The sequence below is a fragment of the Manacus candei genome, unplaced genomic scaffold (genome assembly GCF_025592945.1).
Source record: "Manacus candei isolate 608988 ecotype Guabito, Panama unplaced genomic scaffold, ASM2559294v1 h1tg000014l, whole genome shotgun sequence".
In the NCBI taxonomy this organism is placed as follows: Eukaryota; Metazoa; Chordata; class Aves; order Passeriformes; family Pipridae; genus Manacus; species Manacus candei.
This window is the reverse complement of record NW_026138062.1, coordinates 43,342,904-43,358,034: the sequence shown is the minus strand read 5'-3', so window position 1 is coordinate 43,358,034 and position 15,131 is coordinate 43,342,904. Positions and strand designations below refer to the sequence as shown.

The 15,131-nt window shown below is 44.8% G+C and overlaps 1 protein-coding gene across 1 annotated transcript in view; it reads left to right on the top strand.

The window, feature by feature from the left end:
* The window catches only part of AMOTL1 (angiomotin like 1), a 57,136-nt gene that overhangs the window by 26,424 nt on the left and 15,581 nt on the right, over positions 1 to 15,131 (top strand). The window contains exons 4-7 of the mRNA XM_051778998.1: positions 58 to 334; positions 4,544 to 4,688; positions 5,758 to 5,847; positions 12,136 to 12,281. Coding sequence (XP_051634958.1) covers positions 58 to 334; positions 4,544 to 4,688; positions 5,758 to 5,847; positions 12,136 to 12,281 — 658 coding nt within the window. The remainder of the gene's footprint in view (positions 1 to 57; positions 335 to 4,543; positions 4,689 to 5,757; positions 5,848 to 12,135; positions 12,282 to 15,131) is intronic.

Sequence of the window (15,131 nt, the reverse complement as noted above, 5' to 3'; positions counted from 1 at the left end):
GCACGCATTTCGAGGGCGCGCGGCTCTAACACCTCGTCCGTGTGTGCTTTCCCGCAGCCGACAATGCCAGCCACCCTTTCCGCCGCCGCCAGCCCAGCAGCACAGCCCCATGTCCTCGCAGGCCACTGCAGGCCCTCTGCTCCCAGGCTCCTTGCCCCCGCTGCCAGCCCCTGCTGCTGCCCAGACTCCGACACTGCCGGGCCAGCAGCTGACACCTGACGCCTTTGCCATAGTGGAGCGGGCACAGCAGATGGTAGAGATGCTCTCCGAGGAGAACCACGTGCTGCGTCAGGAGCTGGAGGGCTACTATGAGAAGGCAGACAAGCTACAGAAGGTATGTGGAGAGGTGGGGATGGGGCCTGGGCAGAACAACCATCTTGATGTCTTTGGGTTCCCCAAGGTGTTCTTCATAGTTGTGTCACTGCAATGGGGGTGCACCAGTGGCCATCTATAACCGTTGCCTCTCCATGGTGGTCTCCCAGAACTGTAATCCTGTGGCTTATGGTCTCCCCTGACTTTAGGGCAAAACAGGGCAACTCATCAGATATCTCTCAACTGGGTATTTTCCCTTCCATCCTTCCATGCTGGTCTCACTGAAGCCTTTCCTGGAGGTCTCCCACAGGCAGAATCTGCTCCTGTTGCAGCTGGGTCCTGCACCATCTGCACAGGTGTTAGAGCTGCAAGAGAGGACCATTTCAAGAGCACATGCACATCTGTCCCAAGCAGTCTTGTCCACCACAATAAGCTTGTGTGGTCCTCTATGCCCTTTGGAAGTGTAACAGCCATCGATGGGCTTGCTCGTTATTTGGAAATGCATTAACTGTGTTGTCTTAGAGGCTCTCACTTACTGCTCTGTGGGTCTTTAAGAACTGATGTTAGATGTCCATCTTTGAACATCCTGGTTTTAAAAGCACTGCCCCCTTACCTGAAAGACCATTTGGTAAAGATTTTGCTCAAAACCCCTTTTTTAAGAGATCCTGCACCCTCTTTTCTGTATGCATGCAGGTTTTTTCAGTGGAAAAGGGCAATATCTTGAGCACTGCCTGGGGTGAGAAGATGAAGAGTCAAATCAAAAAAGTAGAAGCTGCTTAAAACTGAGACTCACTAAAGGCAAAGCAGAGATGCTCCCCAGGTCTGCTGGCTTTGGGTCCCAAGGGTTCAGACCAAATAATTTATTTAGGATCCTACACTCCTACTTTATTTCTATTTTCCCACCACTTATACACCAAGGAGCTTAGACTGCAGGTCTTTTCTCACTGAATTTAGGAATCTAAATAGGAGCTCAATTTTTTTCTATGGTGTGCAGATCAGGGTGTTCTTGGAGACACCCTTCACAGGAGAAGAGGCATCTCTGAGAGACCATGTCCCAGCCTCAGCTTGGGGAAAAATCTGTGACAATCTGGTCAAACGGGTTAGAAAAAAGACCATTTGTTTTGTAGCTGCTGTCTTTTCTGCCTTCTCCTCTGCAACAAGATGAGTTGGGTTTATTCACAGACTTTCCTAAACTTAGCTGAAAAATTTTTGCAGCAACATTAACTATTTGTGAAGACATCTGCAAAGACTTTAATGCTAACTTCCCTGTGGCCTTTGCGGGCAAAAAGAAATATTCCAGCTATTAATTTTACAAAAGCTGCGTTGTTCAGTAAAAGGTATTTGAGTGCAATGCCCTATAAATATTCCAATTTTCTTTTTCACTCTTGGAAATAACTCTCTCTTTATCTTGGATGCACTGCAAGGCGATTGCATCAGACACCAACAGAAAGGTATTCAAGCACGGGCTGAAGTCTCACTTCAGTCAACAGAGCATGGACTTGAGTCCCATTGACTCTGGGGGAATGTAAGCGAAGTATTAAAGTGAAACACATACTCAAGTGCATTCTTTCTTCAGGAAACCAAATCCTTAACGCATGGTATCCCTCCTATGCTGTTTTTTCGGTGTTTGAACACAAGGACAGGGCAGGTGCTCCTCTGTTCCCACAGTTTCAGCTGAACATCACCTCTGAAAATGTGATTGAGTTAAATTACTTACTTTGAGTGTGAAAACTCTTCCCTCTTGTTGGAAGGTGAAGGATCAGGAGGAGTAATTCTTGTTTGTCTGTGCGTAACAGTTTTATTCTAGGTAGGACCACCCTCCTATCACTTTTATTCATAACAGAATAGAAGAAATTAGAGAAAATCAACTTGACTTGTAGGGCTCCCTGGGCATTTGGACGAGCAGATCAGCCCTGAGGCTTGTTATGTTCTCAGTTGTGTGTGAACAGACTTTTTTGCAGAGAGGTACAAGGTGGTGATTGATCCTTGTGCTGTTTGACAAGTTGCCTGGTTTTCTTACCCAAAAGGAGTTGGAAGAGGAGTTGTGCACATTTCATTTTGAGCTTTTTTTTTCTTCAAAAGCAAAATATTACTTTCCCTTTTCTGAGAGGTGTTATCTTGCTGAAGTTTAATTGCCGGGCTGGGCTGGCTCTTCCTCATGCCATGTGTGTGGGTTGTTTGAGTGGGTCCGCTCCAGGAGCTACCAGGCAGAGAAGAGGCTGAACTGGTTTTTTTCTCCATAAAAGAAGGAGAAAGAAATCCCAGACTGTTGAGAAACACCGACACAATTTGTGGCTGTTGTTCTGCTCTCCTTTAATTTTATTCAGTGCTGACGGAGGTTCTTTCTTTTCGTACAGTAAGTTTTTGCCTTTGGGGTTGCAGGAGACTTGCATGGTGATGTGTTTTGGGAAATAACAGCATATAGAGGGCCAAGCAGAGCCCTTGTGGTAACCAGCAGTGTTGGGCCAGACTGCTGGGCTGTGGAAACCCACTGCTGCGCTGGCAAGTCTGCTTTACTGTGGTAGGAGCTCTCGGGAGCAGGCATCTTTTCCTGCATGTAGTGGCTCACCTTGGAGAGTGGAGGCATGGGAACTGACGAGTGTCAGGGCACCCAGCTGAGCATGATGTCTGATTGGGATCATGTAGTTAACAATTTGGGAAAGTGCTTTGATTATGGAAAATTCACATGAGATAGGCTTTTAATTGTAGATCATAGTCATAGGCCAGAATAGACTATTTCAGTTGGAAGAAACCTACAATGGTTATCTAGTCCAACTGCCTGACCAAGTTAAAGCATGTTGTTAAGGGCACTGTTCAAATGCCTTGTAAACTCTGACAGGCTTGGGGCATCACCTGTCTCTCTAGGAAGCTTGTTCCAGGGTTTGACCACCCTCTGAGTAAAGAAATGCTTTCTCATGTCCAGTTTGAACCTTCCCACTTGCTTCATTTTTTGTGCTCGTGAGTGAGCTGAAAGTAGAAATTGGGGAAGATAACCTGGTTTCACCATCGTGGCTCTGCCAGGCTCTCCTTGGTGTGTGGTTTGGAGGTACTGCCTGCCCATGGGCCGTATCCAGGCAGAGTGGCCCCAGCATCATGCAAAGTGCAAGTCCAAGCTTCTGGAGTCTGGCTGCAGGTTCCAACGCAGACAGTGGGGTGACAGCTGCAGCATCCCTGGCAAATCACACCTAAAGCTTAATGAGAGGGACCTAACACCACAGCAAGTGGAGATGAGCTCGCACCCTGGCTTCAAAAATCATGAATCTGTCCCAGCCATGATTCAAGAGGCCAAAAAAGTGCCAGATTTAGAAAGGTATGTGGGAGGCTATATATATCTTGTGGTTTCCAGCCTGTGCGCATTATCAAGCTTTTCTCCACAAACACAAGGGCCAGGCATGCAGGAGCAGATTCCCACATCAATGTTGATCATTCCTGCAGCTAAGATTTTACCAAAGCTGTATCACTTAACATGACATTATCTTATTAAAAAAATTAGTTGAATGGATTAAGCTGGACAGCAAAACTCTGCCCAGGACTAATCTCCTGTCAGCCTTTTTGGCTCAGGTCTTAAGATGCAAGTTCACTGCTAAGGGCTTCCTCTGCATACCCTGCCTGCAGTTTGCGAGATTTAGAGGAGATGAAGTTAAGAAGACTGAAAAACCAAAACAATTGGTTCAGTCTGTTATAGTTTCTTCTTGTATAACGCAGTCTTCAGTCAAGGATGGAAAGAAATGGACCACAATAGTTTAAAATTGATGTGAGGTCACAGCTGAGCTTAACATCTTCTGGTGGCATACACAGCTTAGAGATAAGTTTTGTATCAGGGACCTGGCCGAATAATAAATGTTGCCTCCTACAACCCTTTCTCAGAGAGCATACAGCCCACACAAATACACCATTTCCTTTGGTTTTCCTCTTGGATGGCATTAAAGCAGCCACCTCGGTCATAGAGGAAAAGCAGCCAAACAGTTCCATCAAGTCCAATGGGGTGTTGTGGCATGGTGAGCTGCCCCTCAGGCCATTTGCAGGGGTCCCTACTGCAGGAGCCTCCAGCATCGTTGGGGCTTCACACCATCCTCTGCCAGGGAAATGGGTCATTTGTAGACTTGGTGCCTGGTGTGACACTTGGCATGAGCATCGCCTGTACCCCCACGTCTCATCGAAACATGCTGGACAAACCTTGGGGCAGAACACATTCCTGCAGGGCTTTAACAGGACCTCTCTCTCTTTTCAGTTTGAAATAGAGATTCAGAGGATTTCAGAAGCTTACGAGGGCTTGGTCAAGACCACCACTAAAAGGGAGTCTCTGGACAAAGCAATGAGAAACAAACTTGAAGGAGAAATTAGGAGACTTCATGACTTCAACAGGGATCTCCGTGGTATGTTACAGTTGCTTGTGTGTTTTTTTTCCTCTGGTTGACGTGGTATTTCACTTACTAGCTCCAGAGCAGCAGGCTTTAAAACAGTGACTTCGCACACTGTTTAGATAAATGTAATGAGAAATAAGGCCCTGCCCCTTGGCATAAGACAAAACTACTGTCACCCCCCTAGTGGCAAAAAAGCCTGGCAAAATATGAGAGTCAGTTCCTGATGGTGCCTTTGTGTTCAGCACTTGCAAATATGGGTTTAAGAGCAAGGCCACCAGTCACAATGTCGTGTCCAGATCTAATGAGCTGAAGAGCAAATTGCAATGTAGAACAGTGGTGTGCTACCCATAAATCTCCAAGTTCAGTGCCTTCCCAGACCAGTAGCGAGTATCAAAGGCCATCTCTTTTTTGTATTAAAAACATAATATTGAGGGTGTATCTTTTTGAGGAAGGAGGTGGAGTGTATGTTAGATGGTTATTGCCAATCCAGGTTCCTGATGGGGTACTTTGGTACCTGCTCATGCAGTGAGATGCCTTCTGCAAACTGACCTACCTTTTTGCAGTGGTGCAAGATGGGTCACATGGTCTTTTTGGAGAAGGGAAGAATCCGAAGGCAGGATCTTCCCTGGAAACTTCCCAGGAAACTATCCCTGGCTGCAAAAAACTCCTCCTTTCCTGTGGGCATCCCCAAGGATTGGCATTAATGGGGTGGGGGCTACCTTCCCTCAGGAGGCACCAGGGGCAGCTCTTCACTGCAGGAAAGCACCCATCCCCTTGCAAAGCTGGTTAATTCAGATTGCAGATGCCTTGTTGCATTTTGGACAGTGTGAGAGATGAACTACCTGGACATGTCAGCTGTGAATGGCAGAGGCTTTTCCCTCAGTTTCTGTAAATTTGAACGACACAGCTTCATGGAAGAGGTCAAAGGCTTCATCTTTTATGTATGTGTCAGCCTCCATTTTAATGTCCTCCTTCAGAGAGTCTATTTATACTGCTCTGCTGGCACGCGTCTTATTTTCTTGGTTGACCTACAATTTTATATACATATATTTATACTTAAAGTATTTCCTGTTTTTTGCAGAACGACTGGAGACAGCCAATAGGCAGCTAGCCAGCAGAGACTTTGATGGGCATGAGGATAAGGCAACAGAGGGCCTTTATGCCACTCAGAGTGAGTACTGTGCCTATCTGTTTGGAAGGTGCATATAGGTATATGTGTGTATATATAAGCATACACATGGTGAAGTGGAGGTAAATACTTAGCTATTAATTGTTATTGTGCTTGTGGCTTGGTTTTACTCAGCTAATTTATCACATACTCATTTCAACTGCAGACTGGATTATGTAGGTAGGGGTTTTTTTTCTCTCTGAGCATCAGAACGAAGCAGTGTGAGTTAATGGTAACACAACTTAGCTTATTTTTGAGAAATATTTATCTGAAATTGTGAAGTGTTGCTTGCAGGGTCATCTCTAGAGATGCTTGCTTCTAGGAGAAGCGAAATTCTTCTCTTGGCTGGGAAAAGCCCAGAGCAGCCTCTGCTGACTATCAGTGCCATGGTTTAACCAGCAGGAGAAAGAGCAGAGCTGGACCATACCTTTCACAAAGGACTGAAGAGACAAAGACTTTACAGCTTCTACTGCTATGAAGGCATCTGTTCCCAACAAATTTTAGGCTTCCATAATGACTGGGCACAGTGCTGCAGATTTCGTTGCCATGCACTGATGTGTGTGAGATCATCCAACCCAAAACCCAAGCAGCTGGGTGCTGTGTGGCAGTGTGTGACTTCTTTTGTATCCTGACCATCTTTAGCACACATCCAGAAGGGCTTGATCACCTGAGAGCTGGGCAGTATCTTGTAAGCTTAAATCCTGTTGATGCTCAATGCTGCATACAACTAAACCTGTTTTATTTATCACACCAAGAGCTTCCTTGGAAGATGAGCCGCTACTGCAGTGCAGAACATCCATCTCCATTAGCAGTACAGTGTTTGATACTAGTCAAAATGCTTCACCACCAGCCTTTCAATGTCCACCAGCTGCTCCAAGTGTTGGAGAGCCTTCTCTTGGCTCCCACCGGCAGCAATGATGCCAGCATAGCTGATTATTTGGTGCATGTGTGCACAAACCAGAAGAGAATCTGGTGATCTTTTCCATGACATGTTAGCTTTGCCATATTAGCAGATGGCCTAAGGATGTGTAGATACTGCTGTGAATCCAAGGGGATGATCTGTTAAGGAAGTAGCATTGCTGTGTAAGTCTTGTCATCCTTGGGAAGAGTTCAAATGGGATAAGCTACACAGTGGAAATTGGAGACTGGGATCTTCTCTCTTCTTATAGAGACAGCCTGGTAGTGTTGCTATATACTGTTGGCTACAGGGGGGAGTTAAATCTCCAAGATGGACTCCATTCGAGTTACTTTCTAGTACATAAACATGCTCTGTGCTTCTGCTGGTAAATAAATAGCAGTGAAACTTTGTGCTGTGCACTCAGCGTATTACTGCAATCAATTCACAGCTTACAAACAAATATAGCTCTCCAGATCCTATCACATAAGACAGTCTGGATGCTTGGAGTGTCTCCTGGCTAGGCCAGAGAGCTAAATGTTAGCAATGCAATGCAGAGTGCTTCCGAGAATAGAAAAATGGGCATGTGTAAGGCAAGTTCTCTTCAGTTGTGTTCTGTGGGCTGCTGGGACTCTCACAGAAATGACCTTGATACCAGGGTGTCTGCCTAAAACACCCTTCTGAGAGTCCCTAAAAGGTTTTGCTTGAAGTCCTCTGTTGCTGACTACATTTATATGCTGATGATTGTGAGTGATTGTGAGTCTTCCCCAGGGGCAGACCATGACTGAGGTTAGGTTGCACCTCACTACCAAGATGGGACTTTTCACAAGCACAGTTTGTACTCTCCTCATATCTTTTAATGGGATACACAGGCAGAAAACGGAGAGTTGGAAAACTGAGTTTTATCTGCCATGTGTACACTTGTCTACTGAGATTAAAATAGCCATTTTTAGAAGAAGAGAAAAAAACTTGTCATGAAACTGATTTTTTTTGTTTTTTCCTAAGGGTCACACCTTATTAAGACAGGTATGTAAATGCAAATCTTAATTTTCATTAGGAAGCAAAAGCATATTTCTAGTCCCTATGTATAACCCAAGTTATACAAGAAAACTCCAACATTGACAGGTTCCTAAAAGTTATAATTTTTAAGCCACTCTCATGATGAATTGAAGAAGGAAAGATAAAATTCTTGAGGTTGGTAATGCTGAAAACAAAGTTTTATGTGGTAAAACTCCAGTAATAGGAAAAAATCCCTGAAAAACAAGTCTGGCAAAACAGGATGTGCAAGGATCATTTCTCAGTTCCTCACAGAGCTCTCCATTAGCAATGCAACAGTGCAGAGCAGTTGTGAGCTCTGAGATGGAGACTGGAGGTGACACAAAAAATCTTATTCTTTATAATAGTAATAGGCGAAGCCAGGCCACATGCCTGGAAGTATTCAGTGGTAGGCATTTGTGCCTAAGAGAAATGCTACTGTTGTATTGGGGTAGGAGAGAACTCACACCATATTAGTTTCCTGATAATTGTGATGTTTTGTCAGGGAAAAAGTTTATTTTAAGGAAAGACATGAAGCAACAACTGATGAAGGCATATATGCCAATACAGACAAGAGAAGAGACTGGAAGGAGGAGCCTGAGAGATTCTGTGGGAAGGGAGGGACAGGGAGATTGAAGATAGTTTCAAGGGTATAGGGCAGAGAGAAAGCTTATGATATAGCATATCATGGGAAAATATGTTTTGGTGAAATCTGAGAATTTTGTGTGGTTTTGTGGGATTTCTGGACTCTGGGAGCAGGGATCCTTGGAGGGTCTGGTTTTTTGGGTGTCTGAGACAGATTGAGGTCTATGCCCATCCACATGGCTCTTCACCCGTTAGTGGGGGTGCATGGACAGTTTTGGCAGTGTGTTGATGGAGCCTCATGCTCCATGGGAATGTTCAGTTCATGTGCTATGAACTTGTGTATCTATCTCTGTCTCAAATATCCTTGGCAAATAAATATTCCCTTTGAGTGTATCCAGCCAAAGAAAATGCCCACAACAGATGTTTTTTAAAGTGGAGTTTTGGACAGACTAAGTGCCGTTTGGTATTAAGAAAGGAAATAATCTGTGTTGCTGCTCCAGGCCTCCCTTGTCCCAGCGTAGTCAGCTTCAAACCACAGCTACAGAGAGCTGAGTGAGACTTGGGCAGAGGGACAGGTGGACAGATTGGCAGACAGTGGCTTTGGTGCTCCTCTGGAGGGAAACCTCAATGTCTGGACCTGGTGACCTGGCGCTAGTCAGGAGTTGCAAGGCTGACAAAAGGCTAAATAAGTCCCTCAGGTTTCACTGAGGAATGGCATGGTCATCAGAAAGCATCTGTGGAATTAGCAGCTCTTAAGTGAAGAGCCACCACTGGAAAGTGCAAACCTGCATAAGAGAAATTATTGGAAGTGCCACAAGGGATGTGGTATGGGAGCCAGTCTTGTTTTCAGCAGATCTCCTGCAGCCCAATTACTCTCTGGCTGCCATAACTTGATATATTTTCTGCTGCCAGCAGTGGTCATTTTGTATGAACAAGGACTGTCTTTAAAGTATGTCCATGTTACCACTCTGCAACATCACAGCAAGGAGAAAGGCAGCTAGGGATGTATTGAGATGGTCATTAAATTGGTCAAATAAGTTGATATTCGGATATAATGTGTAATAAGCTGGAGTTCACATCTGAGTATAGGGAAGAGATGACACAGATTGAGTGTATCTTTTTATCTAATGTTTCTGCTACAAAGCAGGGTCAAGACTTATCTACTTTTGGTGTACTTACCCAGCTTGACAACTCAGAAAGCCTACTCGAGAAGCACTGAAGCAGGCTTCTTGCTTAATCTCCTTTCTTCTACACAACCAGAACACAGATGCCCACAGTGTGTGGAGGTACAACAGGCAGAGGCAGTGGGTGGAAAACTGTGAGATTACAACTGTGAACTGCAGCAGAGAAGCCATTTGGGAACTATTCTGTAATGGGATGTGGCAATGACCTGCTAGAATATAGAAACAGTTATTAACTGGAGTCCTTTAGTTAAAATGGTGTATGCAAGGGTAGTGCAGTAAACCAGTATTTTTAGACTTTAAGGATACCTTGTATGCACCTGAAGAGAACCTAAGGTATGTTCAGCCAAGTTCCTTCTTCACTAAAAATGAATGCAAGTAATGCATTTATAAAATGTACCCCTAGCATTTTGCAGGCTGAAGCTGACATGGAGAAGTGTTGGGAGCTGTTCAGGAAATTTTTCTTGCCAACCTTCTAGTGGTGGCTATTTTGTGTTCAGCATTATTTTCCTCCTTTGGGGGGATAGAAAGCATAATGCAGCAGGGCAGGCTGAGTGCTTCAAGTTCCCTGAAAGGAAGTTGAAAGTGAAGATCCCAAGTCCTGTTTTGCTATGTGTTATCCCCATTTGTAATATGAAATATGGGTTTCAGATCTGGAGCAGAGCACGTGTGATCCCAGCACGAGATGGTGAAGTGCCATAGGGCTGAAATAGCAGTCATCTTCCAGCTTCCTCACCCTCACATTAGCTCCTGGTTAATTTGCCCACATGTACACTTTTGCACAATAGATAATAATGTTTCTTCTGGTCAATCCAATTGAAGTAAATGTATTTGCATTGAAGGAAGAGGTCTGCATGTCCAATATAAAATTCCTTGCCAACAAGGGAAGATTAAGGCCACGTCTTACCAAGACAGCCCGTGGTGGCAGTCAGTGACGTGGTGTGTGCAGCACTCACTGGGCTTTGCTTGTGGGCTCTGCAGTGACCAGCATGCCGGTGTTGCTGCCAGGGTTTCTTGTTATGAGGTGCTGAATTCCTCCTTTAAGGATAAATGGGAAGATGGCTGGGTGGCTTTTGCCTTGTTCCACATGGCTCAGCTCATATACATCTGCCCTTGCTACAGACACCTTCTGATGGTGTGGAAATTAAATCTCTTCTCATCCCACCTGACATTAAGGAAGAATGTGGCCTTGCTGGGGGTAGTTCAGGTCTGAAATTGACTGGTTTTGGCCATGTGACATTTTCTGACCCTGCTTGGGGCTTCCAGCTTGAGTGGTCACATTTGGGTGGGATGGGCTAGATGTTTAGGGCAGATTTTCCACATTTCACTGTTTTTGGAGAAACTTTTCATTTCAGTTAAAAAATAATAAATTCCGTAATGCTGTGTTTTAAAAGTCAAAAATCAAAACAATGTTTAATTGATGCCAAATTAATTTTTGGAGGAAATTTTCCTTCCTGGAAGCTTTCCAAGTGCTCTATTTTTGTTGTCATTAAGAATGAAGGCCAGATTTTGAAATCTCATATTTCCCTGAATGAAACCTTGATCCCCTGCTTGCTCCAGTTATTAACTGTTTGTGTTCTGACATGGGGGATCCAGTGATTGGCCTGTGACACTCATGTTCCCTGAAATGGCTTCTCAGCACTGTCAGGGCAGAAGCAGATGGAGCCAAGCATTTCCCCAGGCAACTTGCCAGCGAAGTCAGTGGTGGGCCTGCAGTTTGTTGCTGAAGAAAATGATGTGAGCAAAGCTGACTGAATTTAGCCAGTTGTGTTTTTTTAACATAGTTTTAAATCTTACCCAAAAAAGGGATGATTTTTCGGCACAAGTCTTGCTTGTGATGTGTTAAGGTGTTTAGTAGGAGAGGAGCACTGATCACTGAATCCTTAAGTAATGCTGGTCTGGAAAGTTACCTCAGGCCCCTGTGGAGCTGAAATGTCTCCCACAGCCTCCATTTCTCTGCATGCCTAGAGAAAGCCTGTACAGATACCTTCTATCTTACTCTTCCTTATTGCTTTCCCCTCTTTACATTTTCAGGCTGTCCAACACAGATTGCTGTTTATTATTTGGCTTTTCCACATTTTCTGTATGTCGTGATCTCTGTCTTTGCAGATAAAAAGGACCAGGCACAGCACAAACCACGTCCATGGGTCTGAGGTTTCCTGCCCATTGCAGAAGGGCAACAGCATCCAAGCTGACAGCTACAAGCAGCCCTTGACGTAGGCTATTCTCAGGCAGGGCTTGGGTATTGTATGGGAAAGGAGTAGTTGGTGCAAGCCAAAATTTGCTGGGCAACGTGCAGAATGGAAAGTTGTGAGGCGATGCTCACGTCCCCAAGCTCTGCTAGTGCAGATGCAGCCCAAGCTGCCACTCGTCTCTGCTGCTGGTTGTCATGTAGGGCTGAGCACTGAGGGACCGAGCCCGGGCAGTAGAAGCTCCTTGCCTGCTGTGTCTCAGCTCTGTGTTGTAATGGCCCTACTCGCTGCTGCTTCACATAATTTTTGCTTTTCTAGGAAGGTGGCAGCTTACCTCTGGTATGTGATCTTGGGCCTGTGAGCTGTCCTTATGGAGTGGCTCTTGTTCTTGTCTTTCTTTCAGACAAAGAGCACTTGAAGGAGAAGGAAAAGTTGGAGATGGAGCTGGCAGCTGTGCGTTCTGCCAATGAGGACCAGCGGAGGCACATTGAAATCCTTGACCAGGCCCTAAACAATGCTCAAGCCAAGGTCATCAAACTGGAAGAGGAGGTGAGGCATGGACAACATTTCTGTGCTCTGAGGATAGATGTGGCTTGCAGTTAGGCCTTTCTCCATCCAAGTCCTGATTCTCTTCTAGCCACAGTGTGGTAGGTCTTCCTGTTTTGCTTGAATTGGCGCTCTTATAGAGAAAATGCATAGTCATACAATACTGAGACAAACAAGCAAGCAAAGGAGACCGCAACCATAGACGTTTCCAGAGCAGAGCCTTCAACATGTAACCAGGAGCAAGACCAAACTCATTTAGTTAATTGATGGCTGAGGTAATGGTACAACTTAACAGAAAAAGCTAATTAAAAAACTGACCTGGGACTGTGATACAGACATGTGATGTTGGTGCATCCCATTTCTCTCCAAAGAATACCAAGAGGCTTTTGAGATGTGCACAGCAACACAGCAGTGCGGGGCTTGGTAACTTTACATCTTAAAAGATCTGGCTGAGGGCAGACTGACCAGGATTTAGAGGTACAGAGAGCTAGAGGTTTTATTTGAGAGCTGAAGAGAACCTATCATACCATATCTCAATTTATTGTATTCCTTAAGGACCTTCAGTCAGGAGGTATGGATTTAGTACCTAGTTCAAAGTCTGTGCATTCTAGCAGACCAGGCAAGACTGTCAAAACAGGTCTTTTTGGCTCTAAAATGTCTGTCAATGGGACCAACAAAGAGGGAGACTGTTTTATGGGAAGTAAAAGAAACATAATCTTTACCATCTGAGTGGGCAGGTCACTGGTGAGGGAAAGGCCATTGGCGAACCTCTACCCTTGCAGATTTGATAGGGGTTCAGGCTTTGGCACAAACTGTTGGCGCAATCTTGGGCAGGTCTGTTCCACTTTAGAGCCTCATTTTCCACGTGCACCCTCCCCAGGGTTGGCCAGAAGGGGAATCCACAGGACCCTGCTGAGTGCATGGATGCAAGGGTTCTTGTGAGAAGGGAAAGCTTTTCTCAAACTTGTGCAAGTAACTTAGGTGCTGTTGTTTGTCTTGGAAAGATAAGGGGTGAATTGACCTCAGTGATATTTGAATGTTTCCTATCAGGGTATCCAGCAGACAGACCTCTTGTTAGGCTAACTAATGGTTAATTTGAGTCTGGAAGATTTATGGTACTATATGTAAGTGCTGAAGGCATTGTCTTTTTGTACCTGATCATTAGACCATTCTGACTTCCTATTTAGAAACACTTTAAAAACTCCTTTTCTTCCAGTGGATACACTCAGCAGCAAGAAGAGGATCACATTAAGTTTAACTGCTCCTTTGTTAGTTAGATTAAAGCCTACTCACTGCCCTGGTGTATTTGGGGCAGTCCCTTTGGGGCAGCTGCAGGAGGCAGCATACCTTTAATCTGTACATGATTCACTTGACACTGTTTGGCTTAAAGGCAATTTGAGGTTTTCTATTTGCATTTCATTACAAAGTGGCTGAATAAGGGAATGTTTTAGGTGGCAACACATGCTCCTACAGCCATGACATCATGCAGAGGATGGGAAGAAATACATTTAACTCCTGTCTGCTCCATAGACTGTCAGTGTCGTGTTGGCAGGTAACATTGACTTGCTGAGTACACACTAGTGAAGGCAGAAGCATAAATGCCAATTCCCATGCAGGCGGTGCAAGAATCTACCTCGTGCCTGCTGGGTTGTAGTAAATATGTTTGCAGCCTTAGGGCTCTGTCTCTGAGAGCTTGGCAGTAGCCAGGTTTTAGTCTAGTCATCCAACATAAATGTACCTCTGCTGGATCCTGGATTGCGGACTGGCGGAGCTGAAGAGAGATTAAAGCTTCCCCTCTAGAGAGCTCCTAACCTCCTGCCAGGGTGTGGCACATGTTATGGAGGTGGTAACTTCCTACCTGGGGCACTGTAGGTGTTACAGAGGGGGTAACCTCCTGCCCGGGGCGTGATAGGTCTTAGAGGTGACATATATGAAAGTGACGCAACAGTATTTGCCAGAGTTTGTCTGACAGAGCCCTCAGCCTGGACAAACCCATGTTGACCTGATAGTTTTTAATTGCTTTTTTCATTCTAAGGGGAGTCCAAATGAATTTTAGCCCAGCTGCCGTGTTTTAATTGTTCAAGGCAGTATCAGGCAGCTTGGGTGAAGTGCAGTTAATCTGAGGCTGCTGGCATGTGCCCAAGTGCCTGTGCTCCCTTTCCCTTGTTTTTGCCCTGTTTCATAGCTAAATCAGAGCAACTTTTCAACAGTCTCCAGTGTTTCTGGGTCATAATTTGACACATGCAGCAGATATAGCTGTAGTGTTAAACTTTCAAGTTAAAGCAGGGATTTTTACTATAATTGGGAATATATTGAAGGAAACACAAAATCACTCAAATCCAATGACTTATTGTTAACAGAGCTCTAGCTCATGCACTGCTTGGTAAATCCACACAGATTTCTTCTATCACCAGAATGTAATTAAGTTTAACAGCTTTTTAGATCAAGCCTTGAGAAATAAGCAGTAGCTACTAAGTTGAATTAAGATAAGACAGTGTACTGTGTACATCTGCATTATCCTGAGTGCCCGCTAGTAGAAGGATTTAATTAAAAAATATGTAGGTGGCATTAACGCCACATGTCATTTAGGAGACTGCTGGTGGAATTGTGTTTTCTGGTCCATGCTTTGAATAGAAGACTGGATAATTGGAGAGGGTTCAGAAAACAGCTGTAGAGTTTATTTGGGGCCCAGAAATTGTTCTTTGCTGTGAACAGTTAAAGTGAAGAGGTGGTTGAGCTCCAGTCCATGCACATGAGCATGAATCACAGAATGGATAAGGTTAAAAGGGACCACAGAAGGTCACCTGGTCCAACTTCCCTGCACAAGCAGGGTCATCACAGAACGCATGGCAC